The sequence below is a fragment of the Rhincodon typus genome, chromosome 1 (assembly GCF_021869965.1).
Source record: "Rhincodon typus isolate 14 chromosome 1, sRhiTyp1.1, whole genome shotgun sequence".
Lineage (NCBI taxonomy): Eukaryota > Metazoa > Chordata > Chondrichthyes > Orectolobiformes > Rhincodontidae > Rhincodon > Rhincodon typus.
Window position 1 is genome coordinate 111393563 of NC_063332.1, and position 27807 is coordinate 111421369.

General features: G+C 40.6%; 1 protein-coding gene across 2 annotated transcripts in view; it reads right to left on the reverse strand.

Annotated features, from left to right (window-relative positions):
- mrpl1 (mitochondrial ribosomal protein L1) overlaps positions 1 to 27807 on the reverse strand; it is a 51994-nt gene that overhangs the window by 23133 nt on the left and 1054 nt on the right. For both annotated transcript variants that reach the window (XR_007261745.1, XM_020521263.2), the window contains exons 2-6: positions 21662 to 21767; positions 14857 to 15124; positions 13768 to 13851; positions 13145 to 13216; positions 4533 to 4644 (exon numbers count right to left, since the gene is read on the reverse strand). Coding sequence is in view for 1 of the 2 variants with exons in the window: in XM_020521263.2 (XP_020376852.2) it covers positions 4533 to 4644; positions 13145 to 13216; positions 13768 to 13851; positions 14857 to 15124; positions 21662 to 21767 (642 nt within the window). In the remaining variant the exon portion in view is untranslated. The remainder of the gene's footprint in view (positions 1 to 4532; positions 4645 to 13144; positions 13217 to 13767; positions 13852 to 14856; positions 15125 to 21661; positions 21768 to 27807) is intronic.

The window sequence follows — 27807 nt, forward strand, 5'->3', positions numbered from 1 at the left end:
TAGAATACCAAACTAGACTAAAATGAGAATTGCATTTGAGAAATAAAATGCACTTGAGAATTTGGAAGTCAACCTGAATACTATCAACAACGTAGAATCCCTACAGTGCACACAGACGCCATTCGGCCTACCGATTCTATACTGACCCTCCAAAGGGGATCCCACCCAGACCCAGCCCCCTTGCCTATCCTCGTAACTTCACATTTATCATGGCTAATCTATTTAACCTGCGCACCCCCTGGACACTACTGGGCAATTTAGCATGGCTAATCCACCTAACCTGTACATCTTCAGAACATCCGGAGGAAACCCAGACCTTTAGAATAGGAAAATATATCACTACACTGTAACTATGAATTATTGCTTGTATTTTACCATTTGAAGTTATAATCTAACTCATATAAAATAGATCAATGTTTCCTGTTCACTAATACTGCTATCTTTGATTTATTATAATGACGTCACATGCCTACTTTGTTCATGCAGAGCAGAAAACGGGAATTTAGTAGCTGTTCTGGAAATAATAATATATGCAAGTCCTGCAATTCCTTTCCTCAATGCATTTGCCTCTCTCTCCACCTTATTCAATAATAAACATTTTTTGATACTTCTCCTGTAAGTATCTTAGGGTTTTTAATGACAGTTGCTTTGTCTACCTGTAAATGATTGCTGGTTTTACAGGCATATATAACTGAATCTCAACATTTTTTAAAACATTTTCCAATTTACTAAGGTTTTTATAAATTCCAGAATAGTGAATAAATTTCTATTTGCAGCTACACATCAGCAAAGTAGGCATTTGACATCATCATAACATATCACAATTGTATCACGATCAGTTAACAGGTAATGGTGACCTTCTTTACATAAGTATCATAGCCTTCATTTCAATCTACAGATTCGCTATAGTTTCAAGTGGTAAAGATCGGGAACAAATGTACAATACATATTCCGGATTTCCACCATTTGGCAGGGCAAAATTGCTGCCAGTTCCCATCTTTACCATTGGACAAAAAGGATCAAGAACTGTTTAATAAGGTGTCACAAAGGATTCTGTTTTATTAAGTCATGACACATGGTATTGAAGGGAATGGAAGAGCACAGTAAGGAAGTTGATTAATGGGTGGAAAACCATACAATTCGAGGCAAAACTGCCAAATGCTTGGGTTAATGACAACTAATTTTTGCTAACAAAATATTAAATACAGGTACCGAATAAGATAATAAAGCAACAAGACTCCACAGTTTTTTTAAACAAATAAAATAAACTTTAAGACAAAGTCAGTAAAGTAAAATTATCTCAAATAACAAAATTATCCTTCAACACCTAGAATGAACACCAACTTTTACATCAATTGGCAGATGTAGTTAGGGCAGAGCCTAGTTTTCTGAGCAACTGTGCCAGAGAGAAGCTCTGTCTCCTTCACAAAAGATTTGAAATCTTCACTTTTGAAAATCTAGCCTTTGCATTTCCTGAAAAACGACTTTTATTCTGAATATCCTCCAGCATTGGTTTACTGGAAAACTCTAGCAATTGTAGCCACTCTGAGCAGAATACTAAAAGGTTACCTTTTCCGCAGTGGATAGCAGTGCACTTCACCTCACTCCATCATGAACTACCTCAACAATTGTTCACATCATGCTAGTTCGATCTTTTCTCCTGAGAATGTGTTCCCCAGGATGCCTGCCACTGTCCTCAAGCAACTAATTACTGGCACAATTTTAGCTATTTATCAAGCAGTTAAGGCACTACACCTGAACTTCTCCTATCTTTATAAAATATGTTTAGCCTAAAATATGCAAAGCCCAGAACTGCTCGTGGGCTTCCTTGCCCTCATTCGCAGCAGCACTGAACTATCATCGGGGCTCCCAAGCCTTTTTTTTAGCCCTAGTGTTTTCTAAAGCATAGATCCAGCACTTGGGTCATATGGCTGAACAGCCCTCTAACAGTGCTGTCACTGCTTAGATCCTCTTCTTTGATTGGCTAAAGTAATTGATTCATGAACTGCTGTTCAGCGATCCTTGAACTGTTTGAGTAATTTATAAAAACACTTTCAGAGGGTCCCATCTTTATTACTGGGCCGAACCAAATATAACTAAAAATTATGGAACATCCTGTGCTTAAATGCTACAATCGCCACAGGGTACCAGTTTTGAGGCATATATGAATACAGAATTTTTTAAAATTTTATTGTTTAATGTACATTCTCTCTATTCCATTTTTCACAATTTTAGCATGCTATTTTAATTAACAACAATCTGCTTTATCTTATAACTTATCTGTGTTTTCCTGCGGTTGACTGCAATTCTTTCCACAGTTGATCACATTCTGCACTTGAGATTCATGTGCAATTTTTGATAGTCAAATTATGAGTCAAAATGGATTTACCACAAAACAACGTAGCAGTTAATGGATATTTATGGACTAGTAGAAATGTAAACAGTCATATAATTCATAAACAGTTGGCAGTGCCTCTTCTCAGATGAAAACTTGGTTAATGAACATAAAATAAAATTGGAAATGATGGGTCATTTTTTAGTTGACACCGTATGATTAGTAGAATACATGAGGATCAGTGCTTCTGAGTCATAATCCATACAATGATTTGCTTGTGATTATTAAAATGCAATATTTCTAACTCTGCAGATGACACAAAACTAGAGGGAAATGAGAGTTGTGAGAGGAGGACGCAAAAACGCTTCAAGGACTTTTGGAAATGCTAAGTGGGTGGGAAAATATTTGGCAGATGGAACTCATTTTGAGAAAAGTAAGATTATGCACTTTATTACGAAGAACAGAAATATACTCTCTCCTAAATGCTGAGAGCTGGGAAGTGTTGAAATTCAAAAAGGAACTTTAATGTCCTCCTTCATAAGTTACTGGAAATTAACATGCAGGCACAGCTAGCAAATAGAAACCAGAGGACAGAATTCCATAATAAACTGTGGACTATCGGACCATTTAGGATTGAAATGAGGAGGAATTTCTTCATACAGAAAGAGCTGAATCTTTGAAACTTTCTGCTCCAGAAGGCTGTGGAAGCTCAGTTATCGAGTATGATCATGATTACGATTGATTGGTTTCCACTGATTAAAAACATCAAGAGATACAGCTACAGCAGGAAAATTGTGTTAAGATAGAAGATCAGTTGTGATATCAATAAATGGTGGAAGGGCTGGTTGTCCTACACATGCTCCTATTTCTTATATTAATATATTGTTTGAGTAACCAATAAGGGAATTAATCCATTTTCTGTGATGTGAACCAACATTATTTCTTCAATAATTTATTCTCCTAGCCAGCAAACCATATTCTGCTTTTTGGAAATTTTATCTTACCCAAAACTTGCTATCAGTATACAATCCTGCCCTGAGATTGTCTCATGCATCACTCTTTTGCTTTCTGACTTACATTGGTTTCCAGACTCTTAACACCTTCAATTTTAAATACCCACCCAGCATCTCTCCATGTCATTGCCTTTCCATAATTCTGCAACATTTTTCAACACTACAAATGCTCTTTCAAAACTTATTCTGGACTTTGTGGACCCTTTCCCCAATACGTCCCTCACACTTACCGATAACGGTGCCTTCAGAAATCTCAGTGTCCCTTGTAAAATTACCTACCTCTGTTTCTTTAAGGCTTTCTTTAGAACCTCTCTTTTTTGATTAAGCTTTTTGATCAACTCCCTTTATATCTGTTTTTTCAGCATTTATGTATTTCTCCACTGTGAAATGCCTTAAAACATTTGTCAATGTTGGAAAGGTAGAGAGGTTCTTGGCATTGATTATGAAATAATCCACCAGTCCTTGCTAGAAAATACACACATTTGGGCAGATTTGCCTTGACCGTGTAACCCCTGCCCAGGCTTGCGGTCTATGACCAACATACCAGGGGAATGAAGTTGGAAGGCTTTTGACTTAAATTCAATTTGTAGGAACCTCTAGAGAGGGGGAAAAAAATTGGAAAACATGTATATTCTTTTATTGTACCAATACAAACCTGTGATCTAATACACTAAAACGTGCAGTGACGGTCTGAGAATGTTATTGTCTAAACACAGTACAACTGCGGCACCTTATGGTCTGAATTGGGGTGGAGTGGAGGAAAGAGAGGGACGGAAGAAGAAGGAAACCTGCAGCATAGGTTCCTTCTTGCTTGCTTTCACCTGCTGGGTTTTCCAGGCCTATTTGGTTGACAATAGAATCATTGTTAAAATGAAGTCATGCAACCTCTTTCAAATACTTAAATATAACCAGCTGTTTCACGGAGATGGTTTAAGTAACTAATCCACTTCCTGAGAAAGGATAGGTTCATCAATTTTTTAGGTTAAAATTATGTCTCATTTGTAAAAACTTCTACATTTATTTCATCAAGCAAGCAACATTTATTATTTACTTTTTCATTGATTTCTGCAGGAAATGATTATTATGGAAAACTTTATGATTGATCGATAGAGTTCATATTTTCTGATGTTTTACTCCTCACAAATTTATTATAAATTATGAATTATGTTTAATTATTTGCTTACCCCGTTTGCTTTTAGGAAACTTTTTTCTTAGTTTGTTCTTGAGAGGCACGAGTTTTGATACCATGTCAGGAACAGACACATAGAAATCTGCTTGAATTTCATCATCCAAGATCTGAAAATAAAATTGTTTGTAAATCATTCAAGATGAAGAATAAAATGCTTACTCAAGTCAGTTGAAATACACTTCCTAATTTTTTTTCCTCAATGCATCATTCAAAGTGATATGTTTGTACTCCAACAATCCGTCAGAGAAGTAGATGACATGATGAGTCAGAAAGCTTTCCTTTTACTTATGAAAACTGTGTCTTAATTCAGCCCACTTAATTGACAGAAGTCTAATCTCTCATTTTGGTGTAAGGGTCTTATGTTAAATAAGATGCCTTGTTTCAAATCTTAAGCGAAACTGCACATAATTTTGCTATACTTCTGATGAACGGCAATGGTTAGGGCATGGATACTGGTAAAATGCACACTAATGAGGCATCGAGTGCTCTTCTGAGGTTGCAGTAAATACCACAAGACTTTTACTTGCAAGTGCATGTGGTGTGGCATGCTCAAATTTGGTGAGTCGTGTGTAAATAAATACATTTATTTTGAGGCTTGAAATTGCAAACTCCAAAATTAATTTAGAAAAAGGAAAATTAAAAACACATCTTAAAAGCAATACAAAAAATATGCATGTAATAAAAGTTAATTTAATATTACTAATAATACTTGGAACCAAAGAAAGACACAGCACAGAATGAAGCCATTCAGCCCATTATGTCTGCACCCGAAGGATTAACTAGCTGCCCGTTTTAATTCCACTATCCAGCACCTGGTCTGTGATCTTGCAGGTTACAGCACTTCAAGTACAGATCCAGGTTCCTGTTAAATGAGTTGTGGGTTTCCACCTCAACCATCAAAATGAACAGCGAATTCCACACACCCACCATGTTCTGGGTGAACATGGCTTTTTTCCCCTCATTTCCCTTATAATCTTATTACCAATCACCTTAAATTTGTAATTCCTGGTAAATGACCTCTCCGCTGAAGGAAATAGGTCTTTCCCATCCACTGTTTTCAACTACCTCATTATTTTGTATATGCCAATTAAGTCACACCTCAGCATCCTCTGTTTGATGAGAAACAACCCTAAATTATCGAAACTTTCTTCATATCTGAAATTTTCAAACCCTGGTAATGTTCTTGTTATCTCTTCTCTACACACCTTTGATAATTATGTCATTCCCATAATGTGGTGGCCAGAACTACACACAAAACTCCAGCTGTAGCCGAACCAGTATTTTAAATTGTTCCTAAAACAATGATGCGAAGCATTACATATGCCTCCTTAACCACTTTATTTACCTGTCCTGCTTCCTTCAAGGGCCAGTGAACATGTACTCCGAGATCTCACACTTCCTATACACCCTTCTTAATACCCTCCTGTAGCCTGACAAGAGTCATATTCACAAACTCTTGGCCCACGAACAATGACCCAGAAAATGCCATCACCATCACTGTGAATGTCCTTTCCTACTGGCAGGACAGACCCAGCAAAGGTGGTGGTACAGTGATATACACGAAGGAGGGAATTGCCCTATGAGTTCTCAACACTAACTTCAGAATTCACGGCATTAGGTCAAACATGGGCAAGAAAAACTCCTGCTAATTACCACGTATCATAACCCTCAGTTGACGAATCAGTAATCCTCCATGTTGAACGCCACTTGGAGGAAGCATTGAAGATGACAAGGGCACAGAATAGACTCCAGATGGGGGACTTCAATGACAAACACCAAAAGTGGCTCAGCTTGTCAAATCCTAAAGGACATACCTGTTCGATTAGGTCTGAGAAAGATGGTGCAAGAATCAAGAGGGAAAAACATACTTGACCTCATTGTCAAGAATACACCTGTTGCAGATCCCCTGTCCATAACAGCATGGTTTGGAGTGACCAACATGCAGTTCTTGTAGAAACAAAGTCCAATCTTCAGATTGAGAATATCCTCCAAAGTGTTGTGTGACATTATCACCATGAACAATGGGAAAGGCTTCGAACAAACCGGCACTCAAGATTTACATCCTTTTGATTTCATTTGATTTATTATTGTCACATGTATTGAGATACAGTGAAAAGTATTGTATTGCGCAGTAACCAGACACATCATACCATACGCAAGTATATCAGGGTAACTGAACAGAATGCAGAATATAGTGTTGCAGCTACAGAGAAGGTGCTGAGAAAGATCAACTCTAATATATGATTTAATAAGGTTCCACATGGTAGGCTCGTTCAGAAAGTAAGGAGGCATGGGATTCAGGGAAATTTGGCTGTCTGGATACAAAACTGGCTGTCCAATAGAAGACAGAGGGTGGTAGTGGCTGGAAAGTATTCAGCCTGGAGCTCGGTGACCAGTAGTCTTCCGCAGGGATCTGTTCTGGGATCTCTGCTCTTTGTGATCTTTATAAATGACTTGGATGAGGAAGTGGAAGGGTGGGTTAATAAGTTTGCTGATGACATGAAGGTTGGTGGAGTTGTGGACAGCATGGAGGGCTGTTGTAGGTCAATGTCCCATTGCAACAGGATGCAGAGCTGGGCAAAGAAGTGGCAGATGGAATTCAATCCAGAAAAGTGTGAAGTGATTCATTTTGGAAGGTTGAATGCAGAATACAGGGTTAATGGCAGGATTCTCGGCAGTGCGGAGGAACAGAGGGATCTTGGGGTCCACGTCCATAGATCCCTTGAAGTTGCTACCCCAGTTGATAGGGTTGTAAAGAAGGCGTATGGTGTGTTGGCTTTCATTGGCAGGGGAATTGAGTTTAAGAGCTGTGAGGTTATGCTGCAGCTCTATAAAACTCTTGTTAGACCACACTTGGAATATTGTATTCAGTTCTGGTCACTTCATTATAGGAAAGATGTGGAAGTTTTCGAGAGAGTGCAGAGGAGATTTACCAGGATGCTGCCTGGACTGGAAGGCAGGACTTATGAGGAAAGGTTGAGGGAGCTAGGGCTTTTTTCATTGGAGTGAAGAAGGATGAGAGGTGACTTGATAGAGGTGTACAAGATGATGAGAGGCATAGATAGAATGGATAGTCAGAGGCTTTTTCCCAGGGCGAAAATAACTATTAGGAGGGGGCACATTTTTAAGGTGACTGGAGGAAGGTATAGGGGAGATGTCAGAAATAGGTTCTTCACACAGAGAGTAGTGGACGTGTGGAATGCGCTGCCAGCAGTGGGCAGTGGAGTCAGATACTTTAGAGACTTTTAAGCGACTCTTGGATAGGCCACATGGAGGATAGTAAAGCGTAGGGTACGCAGGGTAGATTGATCTTAGTAGGATAATAGGTCAGCACAACATCATGGGCCGAAGGGCCTGTACTGTTCTATACTGTTCTATGTTCTATGACAGGTCTGTTCATAAATCTGAAAACAGCTGGGAAGAAGCTGCTTCTAAATCTTTGGGGCATGTTTTCAAATTTTTGTATCTTCTGCCCGATGGAAGAGGGTGGAAGAGAAAGTATAACCAGGACGGAAGGGGTCTTTGATGTTGGCTGCTTTTCTGAGGCAGCGGGAAGTATGGACGGAGTCAATGGATGGAAGGCTGTTTTCATAACAGACTGAGCTGCATTCACAAATCTCTGTAATTTCATGCAGTCTGGGGCAGAGCGGTTGTCGTACCAATCTGCAATGCATCCGCATAGGATGTTTTCTATGGTGCATCTATAAAAATTGGTAAGAGTCAGAGTCATTGTGGGCATGCCAAATTTCCTTAACCTTCTGAGGAAGTAAAGGTGATGGTGTACTTTCTTGACTGTAGCATCCACATGAATGGACCAGGATAAATAATTGATGATATTTACTCCTAAGAACTTGATGCTCCTGACCAACTCCACCTCAGCACCATTGATGCAGACAGGGGCGTGTCCTCCACTCCACTTCTGAAAGTCGATGACCAACTCCTTCGTTTTTCTGACATTGATGGAGGGATTGTTGTCTTTATACCATGCTACTAAGATGTCTCCTTCCTGTACTCTGTCTTGTTGTTTGAGATCCGAACCACTACGGTGGTGTTGTCAGCAAATTTGTAAATGGAGTTAAAGCTGAATTTGGCCACATAGTCGTTAGTGTAGAAGGAGCAATAGCAATGGGTTGAGCAGGCAGCCTGGCAGGGCACCAGTGTTGAGGATTATTGTGGAGGAGGTGTTGTCACTTATGCTTACTGATAACAGTCTGTGGGTCAAGAAGTCGAGGATCCAGTTGCAGACAGGGGAGTAGAGTCCTCGATCTCAGAGTTTGGAGATGAGTTTTGTTTTAATTGTGCTGTTGAAGGCAGAGCTAAAGTCAATAAATAGGAGTCTGGTATAGGTGTCTTTATTATCCAAATATTCCAGGGATGTGTGTAGGGCCAGGGGCATGGTGTCTGCTGTGGACTTATTGTGACAGTAGGCAAATTGCAGCAGATCAAGGCCATCTCGGAGGCTGGAGTTGATGTGTGCCATTGGTAACCTCTCAACACTTCATAACAATGGATATCAGAGCCACTGGGTGGTAGTCATTAAGGCATGTTGCCTGATTTTTCTTTGGCACCAGGATGATAGTGGTCTTCTTAAAGCAGGTGGGAACCTCATGTCATACTAAAGAGGAGTTACGGATGTCTACAAATACTCCTGCCAGCTGATCCGCGTCGGATCTGCGTACATGGCCGGTGACTCCATCGGGACCTGTCACTTTCTGTGGGTTCTCCTCAAGAAGGCCGATCTGACATCTGCAGCGGTAACTGGAGGTACAGGTGCGCCTGAGGCTGTCAGGGCAAGTGACATCATTTTGACTGACCTTATGTTCAAAACGAGCATAGAATGAATTAAGCTCATCAGGGAAGGATGTATGGTTGTCAGTGATTCTACTCAAATTTGCTTTGTAGCCTGTTATCTCGTGTAAGCCCTGCCACAGTTGACGTGTATTTGCATGGTTAGTCCAGGACTTTAGTTTAGTCTGGAAATGTCTGTCGGTGTCGCTGATGGCTTTGTGAAGATCATACCTAGATTTCCTGTGTAGGTTAGGGTCACCTGACTTGAATGCCTCAGAACACCTGGGCTTCAGTAGGGAGCGGGATCTTCGGGTTCACCCATGGTTTCCAGTTGGGGAACACTTGGATTAACATCTTTGGTATGCTGATGAAGTCTATGATGGTTGTGGCATACTCATTTAAGTTGAGCGCTGAATTCTTGAATATGGACCAGTCCACTGAATCCAAACAATCACGCAGATTACTTCAGACCAGCACTGTACGACTTTCCATGCTGGATCCTCATGCTTCAGGTTTCTGCTTGTAAACCAGGCAAATGTGGGCAGGGAATGGAATGATAGGTGTCTTTGATGGTTGTGTGGCAATGGTCCAGGGTGTTTGGGCCTCTGGTGGGACAGGAGACATGTTGGTGGTATCTTAGTAGCACACTCTTGAGGTTGGCCTAGTTGAATCTACAAGGCACTGTAGACAATTAGCAGCAGAAGACCTGTACTCCAACACATTTGCAACCTCATGGCCTGGCATATCCCTCACTCTACTATTACCAACAAGTCAGCCGAACAACCCTGGTTCAGCAAAGAATGCAGGAGGGCATGCCAGGAGCAGCAGCAGACACCTAGGAACAAGGTGTCAACTTGATGCAGCTACATAACAAAATTGCTTGCATGTCAAACAGTGTATACCTCAAGTGACAAACACAGCAAAACAATTTCACAACCAATGGATCAGATTTAAACTCTACAGTCCTATCATAACCAGTCATTAATGGAGGAGGACAATTAAACCACTCATTGGAGGAGGAAGGTCTACAAATATTGCTATCCTCAAGGATGAGGGAATTCAGCACATAAATTTAAAAGATAAGGCTGAAGCATTCAGAACAATCTTCAGTCAGAAGTACCAAGTGGATGATTCATCTTGGCCTCCTCTAGAGGTCCTTGGCATCACAGATGCCAATTTTCAGCCAATTCAACTCACTCCATATGAAAGCAAGAAACAGCTGGAGGCACTACAAACTGTAAAAGCTGTGTGTCTTGACAATGTTCAAGTAATAATGCTAAAGACACGTACTCGAGCTTTCTACGTCTCTAGCCAAGCTATTCCAGTATGGCTACAACACTGGCATCTACCCAGTAGAGAGGAAAATGGCACAGGTATGGCCTTTTCCCCAAAAGGAGGACAAATTTAGCGTGGCCAATTATCACCCCAGTCTACTCTTGATCTTTTACAAATGTAAGGGACGTTGTCATCAACAGTGCTATCAAGCAGTACTTGCTTAGCAATAACTTGCTCACTGATATTCAGTTTGGGTCCTGCCAAGGCCACTCAGGTCCTCACCTCATTACAGCCTTTGCTGAAAAATGGACAAAAGAGCTGAACTCCAAAGGTGATGTGAAGTTGACTGCCCTTGCCATGAAGATCACATTTGACCAAGTGTAGCATCAAGGAGCCTGAGCAAAGCTGGAATCAATGAAAATCAGCAGAAAGACTCGCTGCTCATTACAGTCCTACCTGGCACAAAGAAAGATGTTAATGATTATTGGTGGTCAGTCACCCAGTCTCCAGGATATCTGTTCAGAATTTCCTCAGGGGTGTATGCTAGGCCCAACCATTTTCATTCGCTTTGTCAATGACCATCCCATCATCATAAGGTCAGAAGTGAACTGAATTGAATCGAATCGAATCATTTATTGTCACGTGTATTCAATGTAAAAATACAACAAAAAGTGTGTACCTTTGCCGTACTTACGTGGCGCCATTCACACTAACTTAGAATAGCATTTACAAGATGCCCTGCAGAAATTCACCACAATTCTTACATAGTGCCTTCCAAACCCCTTTACCGGTTCAAAATCCTGAAACTTCCTCTGTAATAGCATTTTGGTCTACATGCAATGGACTGTAGCAGTTCAAGAAAGCAGATCACCACACCTTCTCAAGGACAAATAAGATTTGGCAATAAATGCTGGTCCAGCCAGCAATTAACACATTCCATCAATTAATAAAAGATAATCCATTTTTTTTTAAAACTATGCATAACTTACTAATTGAATAGTCTCTGTATCTTTTCACATCCAATCTCTTCTTGTATATTTGCTCATGTGCCTGCATTGCAAAGCATTCCCCACATCTGGATGTAAGAAATGAACCCTTCTTCTAATTTTAGTTGACCAGAATGTTGTTATGGTCCTTGCACAGTTGCATTTGTGTATGTGTTTGTGCGCTTGCATCTGTCTGTCTGTCTGTGTGTGCGCGTGCATGTTGGATGGTCTAATTGGATGGTTGGGGGAAAGGGGGTAAGAGAGGAGATATCGGGGTTTCAGATATAAATCCTCTAACTTTTCCTGTGAAACTATCATGTGAGTCCTCCAACTTTCAGGATCAGCATCTAAATCAGCTACAACAATGCCAAGAGTCACCATCTGTACCATCGCATTTAGTTCAGTTGATTTAACATTTTCCATCTAAATTCCCATCTCATTTCAAACTACTCTCATTTGGAACAAATTAATTTAGGTTTCCCACCAATATAAGGGGACTAACAATGAAAGTATGCAAGGAAATGTAACAGCTGGTAGTACTAGTATACTCAAAATCCTAAAGTTTGAGGATCGATCGAGAGAGGAAACAAATCATGTCATACACAAGGAACAGGATTAATCATTTAGGACTGAGATGACGAGAAATTTCTTCAAACAGAGAAATGGTGAGCATGTGAAATTCACTACCACAGAAAGCAGTCAAGGCCATAACATTATCATAATCATGGCTGAGCTGATTCAAACAGCTGAATGGCCTAGCCCTGTTTTCTACGTATGGGTAGCAGTGCAACAATAAGTTTCTGACTGAGCAGAGAATCTCCAGGAAAACTGTTAAATTGTTGGGCATTCTACAGAACAACAGCGACACCCAGGATAGCCATCTATCTTAACTCCAAAGAAGCAGACCCACCATTGCTGTAGACTAAGAAAAATAAAATCAAGCGGGGACAAAGGAAGAGATGCAATCAGCAATTGCTGAAAAAAGTGTATGGTGGTGGTGATGTTGAGTAGCAAACAACTGTGGATTCTTGCTCTTTTTGGGACTTTCCTTGATTTGGGGGACTGTTGAGATCAGTACGTGAGAGTCAGTGGAAGGAGGCAGCATCTTACAAAAGGAACAGTTTTGTCAGGCATCCACAATGACAGAGACACTTTTCTGTCTGTGGACTAGGGTCCTACAAGTATTCTATCACAGAGGTATCTCTGCCACCATAGATATTGGATAAAGAGCTCTTCATCATACAAAAACATTTTTCTCACAAAACCTGCTGTGACCTCACACTAACCTGTCTACACTGAGTATACAAAAGTAATTGGTCCAAAAGAACTTGGAGGCAGAAGATCCCGACGCAGTTAAAGTTCCAGATACAGCATGTGTCCTGTAGTTTGAAGACTGTGGACTGTTGTTCTCATTTGTCAAACTGTATTTTGAAAACAACTTGAAGCATTGAAAAATTATATTAATATTTTAGCATGGTACTATCAAAAGAAACCCTTTTACCGATGCATATATTTCCTATCATACTGTTAGAACATCATTGTGCTCATAAGTACATACTTTCTGAATGAGCTCTGTTCCACCCACAATATCTGCTCCATGTTTCTGAGCCACAGCAGCTTCTTCTGGAGTCTGCAAGAACAACAATACTTTAGAGACCAAATGCAACACTCCTAAAGGTTTGTTACTGGAGCGGGTGCGGGGGGTTAGTGTACCTTAATTGGTCAATGCTAGCTTTGAAGTCATTCTCTAAGTGAAATAAAATTTACATTTCACAAGTGACAAAATCAATATCGAAATAAACACAATTATTAGACAGCTATCTATTTCACAGGGTACTTGATCAAATTGCAGATCTTTTGGGTATTTGAAAAAGACTCTCAAGTTATGCATAGACGTAACAAAATAAATCGGAGCTGAAGTGTTCAATTTTTCACTTTGGTAGCCTTCTATACCTCATCCCTTACAAAATGTTATTCCAGACTCTGCAGCTCATGCTCCTGTCATATAAAAAGGTCCACAACACTTACCATTCCTGTCCTTTGAAATTTTCGGCAGCCTATCAGTTTACTGGTAGTTACAAATTATCTATTAAAAACAGAAGGATAATTTGCTTCCTCCTCAATTATAAGGCTATATGGAAACCAACAGGAAAAATAAACGAATATATAACTCTTACTCACCTCTGTGAATACCAGCACTTTACTGACTGTAGTTGTAAAAGCGTAAGGCAAATGTACAATACTGACAAATGGATCCACTTTTTTCTGGGGTACAACAGAAAATACAAGTTACAAACTAAACGCAATTTTCAATTGTATCCAAGCTGCTTTACAAAGAGTGGTGAGGGCTTTTATTGTGGCTTCATGAAATTCCTTAAAGTTTCTGATATCTCAATGATGTTGAAAATAGAAGCTGAAGAATGTAGCTCAACTAAGAATAACTTACAAAGAAAGCAACTCCACAGTCCTTCCTCTTGCAACTACCTCACAAGTCATGAATAACTGACAGATCAGTCAATGAGAGCAGTTAACCTTCCTGCTCGCTTGACTTAGGAGTGGGGTTTGAGATGGTCCATAAGGGGGAGAGAAAGAAATGTGAAGACAGGATTTTAACTTATTTTTAAAATACATTTCTTACACACTGATACTCCTATCCTACTCCTAACCACTTGCAGTTTGCCAGCATAATAAATTGATAACTTCCTATATTTGTAAACCAAGAGGAGTCATGCACACAGAATGCCAATTGAGCCCAGTGGGAAATCTTTTGTACCCCATTCTTTTCCTTGTTTTAAATTCTGCATCTTTTGTCATGCAGTCCAGGATCATCTGAGAACCAGCAGAGTTAATAAAAGGAGAAAAATACCCAAACTAACAGATTTGATTTTCACAGTCCAATTAGGCTGCAAACTTGAACTGACGTAAGTACTGGTCTCAGTACATCAATCCCAAGAAAATGCATATTATATACACAAACTGCAGGAGTTTTTCAGAATATTTGTATCTGATACAAGGTCTGTGAAATGAAAGCAACTGATACCTCAACAGGTACTTGTTTTCAGTGCAAGCATTCCAGCAAGACATACCTAGTTGCAGTTGGCTTATTCTACACTTGGCACAACTAAAAACACAAACATTTGGAGAAACTTAATCAATTAATTATAGAAAAGCTAATTTAAGAACAAGTAATTTGAATGATTTGACTTCCTAAAGTTTTCTATAAATCAAGCTTTTGCCCAATAATGTAAAGTACAGGCGTGCAAACTTCACCTTCTTTTCCAGCTTCATGTCAAGCCACAGATCAATATAAACAGGTTGCCTCGGGTAAGTAAAGTCTAACTGCTGAAACTTCTTCAGCATGTCAATTGCAGTTTCAATGTCATGCACTTTCTTTGGATAATACTGGATCCGGTAGACATCATCGACTGGCTCCCAAGCTGTCAGACCAAATGGCTTATGTCTGTTTGAGTCTGTTTTGCTTTCACTTTTAGGTTTCAGGTTTTCTTTCTTTGGTTCTTTCTTTTCTGTTTTGACAGCTCTAGCATTGAAAAACATGGAAAATTATCAGATAATTTTTCATGGCAAATACAGGACAGCATGTAGATCAAAACTGTTTTTTTAAATTTAACTTCTACAGGTGAGGCTGTCTCTATAATGCACAAGTGAACATGTCAGTAAAGGAAAAAGTAAGTTTCAATAACATTTCTTATGCAGTATGCGGTTCATCCAAAGGAACAACTTGTCCAATTACCTGATAACAAAGGATCTTGGAATTTTATTTAATTTCTGTTCATTTTAAAGATTTGAGTGGAAAAATTGATTGATTGATTGATTTTATTGTTGTTGTTACATGTACTGAGATATAGTGAAAAGTGTTGTTTTGATGGTACACAAAGTGCATCAGGGTAGCAGAACAGAGTGAAGAATAGTGTTACAGCCGCAGAGAGAGAGAGACAGAGATCAGCATCAGAGATCAAAACCATGAAGCTGTAAAATATATCATAGAATATTAAAAATGGAATACATGAGCTAGGTGAAAGATGGGAGAAAAACTCACCTGGCAGTGGGACAGCAGAGGATTTTACACATCTTAAGTAATAGCTTGTCAATTTCTGCATCATTGCAACATGATAAACAGAATCACTGCAGCTGAATCTGTGCCAATTTAGCATTTTGGGTTTAGTACAAGATAACCTGGAAGAAGCCATTCATCCTGCTTTCACTTTATGTTGTTTGATGTTATTTTGGATGCCACTTTATTTAACTTAAATTTTTACATTTAAGAAGAGCCCAGATAATCTGGGCTTTTTTAGGTTTTGGATGGTACCAAAGACATTCCAACCCACCGTCTTTTATTAATATTACAAAAATAATTGGTTTCACTTCGTGAAAGCAGAAGTGGTATTGTGGAGTGATACTGCTTCTGAAATTATATCGGTATCAAATTATCTAATGAGGGGCATCTCATGGCTTTTTCATATGGTACAACAATGCAGTGACAGATTTGCTAAATGCTTGGCATCCCCTAAATTTCAAGCTACACCTTGAGGCAAGCTGTTTTTGGAATGATGGTTATTATTCAGATTATACTTCACTGATCAGTTGTAGGCGTTTTAATAAAATAAACGTTCTAAACTGTGAACTTAGATGCTTTTCACAATTTTCTGAACTCATCAAGGACAATAATCTGTGTGCTGGAAAATGGATGCTAAAAGTGGGAGAATATACCAACTGTCAACAAAATGCAATAAGCAATTGAGTAATGTGCCCCAACCACCTCAAAAATCAATCCTGTGCCTAAAACTATCCAATGATTTCTGAGGCGACAAAATTGCAGATCAAATTGTGTTTTGAATTAATGTTTAGAAGGAAATGCCAAAGACCGTTCAGACTCACTGCACAATATGATTGTTAGCTAAAGGATAGATACAGGAGACTTTCACCAAATATATTTAATGAACATGACAGGTAATAGAAGTCAGCATGTTAACCTAGCTCCATTCATTAATGATGAGAATCACAAGATGTTTACAGCACAAAAGAAAGCTACATAGCCTATCATAAGGAGGTTCATAAGGAGGAGGTGTTAGCAATTCTGGAAGGCGTGAAAATAGATAAGTCCCCTGGGCCGGATGGGATTTATCCTAGGATTCTCTGGGAAGCTAGAGAGGAGATTGCAGAGCCTTTGGCTTTGATCTTTATGTCGTCATTGTCTTCAGGAATAGTGCCAGAAGATTGGAGACTAGCAAATGTTGTCCCCTTGTTCAAGAAGGGGAGTAGAGACAACCCTGGTAATTATAGACCAGTGAGTCTTACTTCGGTTGTGGGTAAAGTGTTGGAAAGGATTATAAGAGATAGGATTTATAATTATCTAGAAAGGAATAATTTGATTAGGGATAGTCAACACGGTTTTGTGAAGGGTAGGTCATGCCTCACAAACCTTATTGAGTTCTTTGAGAAGGTGACCAAACAGGTGGATGAGGGTAAAGCGGTTGATGTGGTGTATATGGATTTCAGTAAAGCATTTGATAAGGTTCCCCATGGTAGGCTATTGCAGAAAATACGGAGGCATGGGATTGGGGTGATTTAGCGGTTTGGATCAGAAATTGGCTAGCAATAAGAAGACAGAGGGTGGTGGTTGATGGGAAATGTTCATCCTGGAGTTCAGTTACTAGTGGTGTACCTCAAGGATCTGTTTTGGGGCCACTGCTGTTTGTCATTTTTATAAATGACCTGGATGAGGGCGTAGAACGATGGGTTAGTAAATTTGCGGATGACACCAAAGTCGGTGGAGTTGTGGATAGTGCGGAAGGATGTTGCAGGTTACAGAGGGACATAGATAAGCTGCAGAGCTGGGCTGAGAGGTGGCAAATGGAGTTTAATGCGGAAAAGTGTGAGGTGATTCACTTTGGAAGGAGTAACAGGAATACAGAGTACTGGGCTAATGGCAAGATTCTTGGTAGTGTGGATGAGCAGAGAGATCTCGGTGTCCATGTGCATAGATCACTGAAAGTTGCCACCCAGGTTGATAGCGTTGTTAAGAAGGCATACAGTATGTTAGGTTTTATTGGTAGAGGGATTGAGTTTCGGAGCCATGAGGTCATGTTGCAGCTGTACAAAACTCTGGTGCGGCCGCACTTGGAGTATTGCGTACAGTTCTGGTCACCGCATTATAGGAAGGATGTGGAAGCATTGGAAAGGGTGCAGAGGAGATTTACCAGGATGTTGCCTGGTATGGAGGGAAGGTCTTATGAGGAAAGGCTGAGGGTCTTGAGGCTGTTTTCGTTAGAGAGAAGAAGGTTAAGAGGTGACTTGATAGAGACATACAAGATGATCAGAGGATTAGATAGGTGGACAGTAGGAGCCTTTTTCCTCTGATGGTGATGGCTAGCACGAGGGGACGTAGCTTTAAATTGAGGGGTGATAGATATAGGACAGATGTCAGAGGTAGGTTCTTTACTCCGAGAGTAGTAAGGGCGTGGAATGCCCTGCCTGCAAAAGTAGTAGACTCGCCAACTTTAAGGGCATTTAAATGGTCATCGGATAAACATATGGATGATAATGGAATAGTTTAGGTTAGATGGGCTTCAGATTGGTTTCACAGGTCGGCGCAACATCGAGGGCCGAAGGGCCTGTACTGCGCTGTAATGTTCTATGTTCTATGTCCATAAAGGCTTTCCGCAAGAACAACAGATTTGGGCTCACTCCCCCAAGCTTTTCCTGTAACCCTGCAAATTATTTTCTTCAGGAATTTATTCAATTCTCTTGTGAAAGCATCAATTAAGTCTGCGTCCACAAACATGTAGGTAGCATATTCTACATTCTAACCACTCGCTGCATGCGAAAGGATTTTTCTCATAATGTCATTGTTTCTTTAAATCAGTGTCCTCTGATTTCTGTCAATAGAAAAAACTCCTCAAGATCTGCTCTGTTGACGCCCTAATGACCACTATCAAATTGGCTCTCAATCTTTTCGACTGAGAACACCCCAAATTCTCTAATCACAGAGGTACAGTCATGGTACACAGGAGACCATTTGGCACATTTAGTCCATACGGGCGCTCAGCAGAGCAAACAATTCCTGGACATCATGGTAGAATGCAGGGCCAATGGGGAATTCCTGACAACGGTACACAGAAAACCCACACACACTGACCAAGTACTGAATTTCAACAGTAACCACTAACACCCACAAATGAAGTTGCATGAAAACACTATTTAAATGAGCGACAACACACTGTAGCAACCCGGAACTACGTCAAAAAGAAGACGAGTACCTCCACCAAGTATTTAAAGACAATGAATACCCGAACAACTGGATCCGACGATGCCTATCACACGAACAACAACAGGAAGATACTGCATGTCCTAACACACACAGCACACTACCATACATCAAGAACATTTCCTAACTGACCACAAGATTGCTACGATCATTGGGCATCAGAGTAGCACACAAACCCACGTCAACTCTACGCCAACTGCTAATTCGAACCAAAGACCCTTTACCCACTATGGACAGAACCAACGTAATATACAAAATTCCTTGCAAGGACTGCGACAAACATGACATTGGACAGACAGGGAGAATATTGGCCACAAAAGTACATGAACACCAACTAGCAACAAAAAGACACGAACAATACTCACTCACCTCCATTCACACGGATAAGGAGAACCACCAGTTCGATTGGGACAACACCAGGATCTGAGGACAGGCCAAACAGAGACAAGCATGGGAATTCCTAGAGGCCTGGTTCTCCACCAAGAAGGCCATCAACAAACACACAGAACCAGGCCCTATGTATACACCACTGGTGAAGGGAAACCGGAAATGAGGTAATCAAATCCAAGGGACCCCAGAGTTTAAATTTCAGGCAGGAAAACACAACAATTCATCGAAGGCCGCACTGATGACATTACCCAGCAGGGTAATGAAACATGTGCAAACTATCGAACCAACCATTGCATCCACAACCCGAGCTACAAATCTCCTCAAAAACCTTAGCAAACCTGTAAGTTCGATTCCCCATTCTCTTCCTGAAAGCCTGCAGGTTAATTTGCTCAAGTGCGTAATAATTTCTTTTTGAAATTTTTGATTATCTCCGCTCTGACCAGATCATCACCATCTTCATTTCATCTTGTATCTCTTGTCCAAAGCTTTAAATTTGTATCCATTACTCTTTGCACCATCACCATCTTTAGCAGATGTCTCCTCAATCTCTGTTACTCCAAAGAAAATAAATCTGTTTATCCCATCCAGACCTTACAGCTAAATTGCCTCATTCCTGGGACAAATGTGGTAAACCTCCTTTGCACTCTCTCAAGAACCTTCACATCCTTCCAAAAGTGTGGGGACCATAACAGGGTACAATACCCTGTGCAATCTCTTAACCATTGATACTATGTCTGGACTGCACTCCTTCAAGGCTGTCATAACTCTCAGCAATCCCCAGTGTGGTATACTTATTTGACAATGTCACACACCTCGAAAGCTCCTGTACTACTTGTCCCCTCCCGATCGAAATCTAGCCACTATCCTGAACACTTACTGCCTATTGGGTGCTTAACTCCTAGAATGTCTGATCAAAGAATTATTAGCTTTCTTCATACTCCACTGTGAGTTCAGTTCACCTCAAACTCAGAAATCCTGAGTTTGGGCGCAAGCAGCTGGAGCCACTACTTCCACACGTTGACCCCCACAAGGTAACCTGAGGTTCCAACAAGATGCAAGAATTGCAAGCAACACGTCTCAGCTGCCCGGCATGATCTACAAAAGATATCAACTCCATTAAAATCTAGTTAGTATCTTGCCTAAATTACTATGTTTGAATCTCTCCATATATTTGAAGTTCTTATCCCTGGAATCAATATTGTAAATAGCCAAGTTTGCATTCACACAGAAATAGTGGAAAGGCAAGTGGTGAGGATGACACAAAGAATCTTTAGAGGGATATAAATGGTTAAGCAAGTGAGCAAAAATTTGGTAGATGAAAAAATAACGTGGGAAAATAAAAAGTTATGCACTTTGGCAAGAGGAATAGAGAAGCTGATTATTATTTAAATAGAGAAAGACTGCAGAAAGCTACAGCACAGGGGAATTTGGGAGACCCTGTGCATAAATCACAAGAAGTCAGCATACAAATTCAGCAAATGATAAGGAAGGGAAACAGCAAAGGGAAAGGAGTATAAAAATAGTACAAAAATCTTGCTAAATGATTCTATGGAATACTATGAACAGTTTTGGACCCTTTATGTAAGGAAAGATACATTGCCATCAGAGGAGGTCCAGAGCAGGTTCTCTAGGCTAATACCAGATGATATGGAGGGACTGTCTTATTGGGAGAGTTTGAATAGATTGGGCCTATACATGTTGGAATATAGAAGATTGAGAGACAAACTTATTGAAACATACAGATTCTTAAATAAATTAACAGTAAATGCACAACAGTTGTTCCTCCTCTGGCAGTTTTGAAACAGAGGGCATAATCTCAGGATAAGGAGGTGCTCATTTTTGACAGCAACGAGAAGGACTTTTGTCTCTCAGAGGGCAGTGAATCAATGGAATTCTTTACCATTGAGGACTGCTAATGTTGGGTCATTAAGTATCTTCAAAGCTGAGATAGAGTTTCAGTCAGTAAGGGAATGAAGGGATATGACGAAAAGGCAGGAAAGTGGAATTGCGGATTATCAGATGAGCCATGATCTAACTGGTGCAGACCTGATGGACCAAATGTCCAAATTCTGCTCCAACATCTTTTAGTCTCAAATCTTTTCTGCACCCTCTCCAAAGCTTTTACATTTCATCTGAAGAGTAGAACCCTAAAATTGGGCAGAATATATCAACTGAGACTGACTCTGTGCTTTTGTACTACTTGTTCCATTTTAAACACTTTCTCAACCTGCCCTGCCATCTTCATATATATGATACATATATGTCCATGTCTCTGTCCCTTTTATGCATGATTAATAAAGCTCTCATGCAGAATGGTAACTCGAGTGTATACATTAAAAAATATAATTGATATTCATCCAATATAAAATAAAACATTTCAATAAATCTGAGAAATCCTACTTTACAGCAGCAAATTGCCTGACTGGAAGATGTTTCTTCAATATCGAGGATACACCAGTAATGCTGCGACCTCCTGTTAGTATGTGCTTATGACTTCCAGTAAACACTGAAATACAAAAGAAAAACCAATCAGCCATTATCATACCATATTTAAATATTGATACATTAAAAGTTCTTTGGATTGCAAAGCAAGTGAAGATAGAATATATTCTATTTCTTTATTCGTATACTTAAATGTTAAAAGTAAAATGCCATTTATTTGCAGTACCGAAATTAATTTTTGTAAGATACATCAGCCATTGTCCAGACTTGTCAAATATCACTGCGAAAAGATGCAGCTTGAGAAATGTAATGTATTTTGAAGTCAATGGCAAAAGGAAGCTTCATCTATCATTGCCAACCTGTCAATTGGCAAAGTGAAAAATGCACAGTAAAATAAATGTGGCTGCAGTGAAATTGTTTCCACGTGAGGAGATGTAGAACAGACAGGAGTAAATGTACGACAGGCATTAATAAAGTATTTAAAAAGACTTTCCTCCAAGAAGTGGAATCTGCTGCCATAACGAGTAGCTGAAGCAAACAACAATGCTGTATTTAAAAGACAGCTTATTGTATAAAGCAGAATAGCACCATTCCCTGATAATGCATGTGGTCTCAAACTACACTGGTTCCCAGGCAAACAATTTTTGCTTTTCAAATTCTCAACCTTGTTTTCAAATCCCTCTGTGACTATGTTGGTTAACTTGTCTTAAAATAGTTCTAATAACTGCCATGGGTGTTTAGTGATGTTACAGCCACTATATTACAAGTTGTGTTGCAGTGGGATGTGAACATAGGGCTTCGAACAGGTAATTAAAGTGTGAATAGGCTCATATAGTGTAAACACTAGCTAGCCTGCTTCTTTGTTGTAGATTCTATGAAAAGCAGCAACAGCAATCAAAATAAAATATTACATCTCAAATAACAATGTCTGTTCGGAAGGCTATAAGATGCAAAGTATTTAAAGTCACTCAAATTTCTGAGCAATCAATAAAGAATCAATTCAATAATTAAGTAAAATCAGAAAATAAATCTCTAAAAGTCTTTTCAGTTGTTAGTTTTCTTGCTGGAAACATAAAATAGGAGTAGTAAGCCACTTGGCCTTTTAAACCTGCTGCGCCATTTAGCATGGTCATGGCAGATCATCTGACTCAGTAACTTGTTCCTGCTGTTTCCCATATCCTTTGATTCCTTTAGACCAAAGAACTACACCTACAGGGTATCTCCTTCTTGAAGGCATTCAATGCTTGGGCTTCAACTGCTTTTGGTGGCAGAGGATTCTAACAGGCTCGCCACTATCTTGGTGAAGAAATTTCTCCTCATCTCACTCCTACATCATATCGTTAGAACGTGACCCCTGGTTTTGGACTCCTCAGTCATCAGGAACATCTCTCCTGTATTTACCATGTCTAGTCCTGTTAGAGAGTTTTAAAGGTATCAATGAGATACCCCTCATTCTTCAAAACTCCAGTGAATATAGTCCTAACCAATCCAGTTTCTCTTTATACCTCAGTCCTGCCATCCCAAGAATCAGTCTGGTAGAGCTCTGTTACACTACCTCTGTAGCCAGAACATCCTTTCTCAGAAAAGCAGAACAAAACTGCACACGAGACTCCAGTTGTTGTCTCACCAAGGCCCTGTAAAACTGCAAGACATCCCTGGTCCTGTACTCAAATCCTCACGCTACGAAGGCCAACATACCATATGTCTTCATCACCTCCTGCTGTGCCTGCATGCTTACTTTCAGCAACTGGTATAACTAGGTCACCCAGGTCTTTTTGTTGTACATCCTTTTCCAAATCTATCGCCATTCAGATCATAATCTGCCTTCCTGTTTTGCTACCAAAAATTGGATAACCTCACATTTAACCACATTCTACTTCACTGGCTGTGCATTTGCCCACTTACTCAACTTGTCTAAAGCATGTCTGCATTCTCCTCACAGTTGACCCTATCACATAGCTTTGCATTGTCTGCCAACATGGAAATATTACATTTAGTTCGCTCATCTAAATTATAGACAGACATTGTGAATAGCTGGGGGTCTAAGCACTAATCCCTGCAGTACCCCACTACTCACTGGCTGCCAGTTGTAAATTACCCATTTATTCCTACACTTGGTTTCCTGTCTGCTTCCCTGTTCTCTATCCATTTCAGTACATTGCCCCAAATCCTGTTTATTTTAATTTTACATGCTAATGCCTATTCTTTTGATTCATTCCATTGTCTTCTACTCAGCCAACTGCCATGCTTGCAAAGAAATCAGTCCACAAACCAAGTCCAGTTGAGTTTCTGGTCAATGGCAACCCCACGATGTTGTTAGTGGGGGGATTCAGTGCTGGTAACACTTTTGAATATCTGTTAGATTGTCTGTTATTGGTGATGGTCATAGCCTGGCATTTGTGTGGCGCGAATATTACATGCCACTTGCCAGCCCAAGCCTGCATATTGTCCAGATGTTGTTATATTTGGACATGTTTTGCTTCAGTATCTGAATTGCAAGTGGTGCTGAACATCATGCAATCATCGGCAAACAAACCCACTTCTGGCCTTATGATGGAGGAAATGTCATTGATGATGCAGCTAAAGATGATTGGGCCTAGGACACTACCCTGAGGAACTCATGCAGAGATGTCCTGGAGCTGACATGTCTGACCTCCACCAAACATGACCATCTATCTGTCAAGTATGACGAACTAGCAGAGAGTTTGTCTTCTGATACCAACTGATTCCAGTTTTGCCAGGACTCCTTGATGCCACACTCGGTTGAATGCAGTCTTGATGTGAAGGGCTATCACTCTCACCTTACTTTACCTCTGGAATTCAGCTCTTCTGTCCAGGAGCTAAGTGGTACTGGTGGAACCTAAACTGAGCAGATGCTGCTTGACAGAATTATTGACAACACCTTCCATCACTTTACCAATAATGAAGAGCAAGCTGATGGGGCGGTAATTGGCTGGATTAGATTTGTCCGGCTTTTTTTATGTACAAGACATACTTGGGCAATTTTCCACATTGTTAGGTAGATGGCAGTGCTGTAAATATACTTGAAGAGCTTGGCTAGGGGAGCAGCAACTTCTGGAGCACAAATCTTCATTACTGTTGCAGGAATGGTATCAGGGCCCATAGCCTTTGCAGTATCCACTGTCTCCAATCATTTCTTGATATCACAGAGTGAATTAAATTGGCTGAAGACTGGTATCCGTCATGCTAGGGACCACTGGGAGGAGGCCGAGATGGATCATCTACTCGAAGATTGCTGCGAATGTTTCAGCCTTATCTTGTGCTGGGCTCTTCCATCATTGAGAATGGGGATATTCATGGAGCCTCTTCCTCCAGTGAGTTGATTAATGTCCACCACCGTTCATGACTGGATGTGGCAGGACTGCACAGCTTAGATCTGATCCGCTGGTTGTAGGAATACTTAGCTCTGCCTATCACTTGCTACTTGCAATGATGCTTGGCATGCAAGCAGTCCTGTTTGGTAGCTTCACCAGATTGACATCTCATTTTCAGGTACGTCCTCCTTCACTCTCCATTGAACCAAGGTTGATCCGTTGGCTTGATGCTAACAGTTGAGTAGTGGATATACCAGACCAGGAGGTTACAGACTGTGCTGGAGTACCATTCCGCTGCTGTTAATGGTCCACAGTGCCCCATGGATGCCCAACCTTGAGTTGCTAGATCTGTTCAAAGTCTGTCCCATTTAGCACAGTGATAGTGCCAACCAACGATGGAGGGCATTCCCAATATGAAGACGGACTTTTTCTCTACAAGGACTGTGTGGTGGTCACCCTTACCAATTCTGTCATGGACAGATGCATCTGTGGCCAGCAGACTGGTAAGGATGAGGTCAAGTATGTTTTTTCCTCGTGTGTGACCTCACCACCAACTGCAGACCCAGTCTAGCAGCTACTTCCTTTAGGACCCAACCAGCTCGAGTGCTGACCCACTCTTGATGGTGGACACTGAAATCCCCACCCAGGGTACATTTTGTGCCCTTGCCACCCTCAACACTCCCACTAAGTATTATTCAACATGGAGGAGTACTGATTCATCAGCCAAGGGAAGGCAGTATGTGATAATCTGCAGGAGGTTTCCTTGTCCATTTTTCACTAGAGGCTATGAGACTTTGTGGGGTCTGGAGTCAATGTTGATGACTCCCAGGGCAACTCCTTCCCAACAGTATACCACTGTGCCACCACCTCTGCTGGGTCTGTCCTGCCGGTGGGACAGAAGACATCCAGTGATAGTGATGTTGGTGTCCAGGACACAGTTAGAGTCATGGAATCATATTTACAAACAATGTCAGGCTGGCACTTAACTAGTCTGTGAGACAGCTCTCTCAATTTTGGCACTAACCCCCAGACAGTAGTGAGGGTCTTTGCAGGGTCAACAGGTCTGTTTCTGCCATTGTCTTTTATGATGCCTAGGTCGCGGCCAGATGATTCATCCAGTTTCACTTCTTTGAGACTTTGCAGTGATTGATACAACTGAATGGCTTACCAGGCCATTTCAGAGGGCAATTGAGAGTCAACCATATTGCTGTAGATCTGGAATAAGGTGAGGATGGCAGATTTCCTTCCCAAAAGGACATTTGTGAATCAAATGGATTTTTCCAATAATCGATGGTCATCAGTAGATTCTTAATTCCAGTTGCTTTTATCGAATTCAAATTACACCATCTGCCATGGCAAGATTCGAAGCTGGGTCCCCAGAACATTGCTGAGTTTCTGGATTAATAGCCTAGCAATAATACCACAAGCCTATTGCCTCCCCATGTAAATGCGGTGGTTACAAGAGCAGGTCAGGGGCTAGGAATACTATGGCAAGTAACTCACTTCCTGACCCCCCAAAGCCTGGCCACGGTCCACAAAGGCACAAATCAGGAGTGTGATGGAATACTGTCCCCTTGCTTGGATGGGTGCAACTCCAACAACAATCAAGAAGCTTAATACTATCTAGGACAAAGTAGCACGCTTGATTAGCACTACATCACAAGCACACTCCCTCCACCACCAATGCTCAGTAGCAGCATTGTGCGCTATTTACAAAATGCACTGCAGAAATTTGCCAAAGATCCTCAGACAGCACCTTCCAAACCCACAACCACTTCCATCTATAATGACAAGGGCAACAGATACATGGGAACACAACCATCTTCAAATTCCCCTCTAAGCCACACATAATCCTGACTTGAAAATATACCACTGCTCCTTCACTGTTGCAGGGTCAAGTCCTGGAATTCCCTCCCTATTGGTATAGTGGCTGAACCCACAGCAGGTAGACTGCAGCAGTTCAAGAAGGTAGCTAACCACCACCATCTCAAGGGCAACTAGGGACAGATAACAAATGCTGGCTAGCCAGTGACACCCACATCCCAGCTTTTATCTGAGGTTTCGTTGTTTATTCTTGACACATGGCTGATACTAACTAAGCCACCTTTATTGTTCAATTAAGTCACTCTGAGAAAGCATTCTAATAAAAAACTTATTGGCTTTTGTCTTTAGTGGACATGAAGAGTCAACCATATATTACTGCATGAACCCAGGTCACATAGAGCCTGAAAGCAGGAAGGAGTTGAATGATTCATTCCATCCAGTCTCAAGCTAATCCGTTGGGTTTTCACTTCTAGCTGATTGGTTTCAGTGTTATTTTCTGGTCACTATTTACTAATGACCACCTTTATTAAAGTTCATTTCATACATAGTGGTGGAAATCATTGATCCCACCACAACAATCATTATTCTTTACCACAAGAAGTTTGGAGTCTTTAGGTTTTAGATCCTCAAATGGGCCAGACTTTCCACAGAGTGGAAATTTTACACACTGTAGTTTTGCTTCTTTTCTTACACAATGAAGGAGCTGCACGTTTTTGACAGGAGAGTCTGATCAGGCCTCCTTTAGAAATGGAGAGCTGTATTTCCATTATGGCAGGTCTTTCTCAGTGTAGACACATACTGGAAAGACAAACCACATCTCCTCCTTCACAGTAGTCAGCTGTTATATTCTTAAATTTAAAGATCCAACACAGACTTTGATAACTCCAACTGTAAGAATGTAAGGCAAGTGTGAGGTTAGGGTGCCAGATGGGCAGTGGCTGTAAT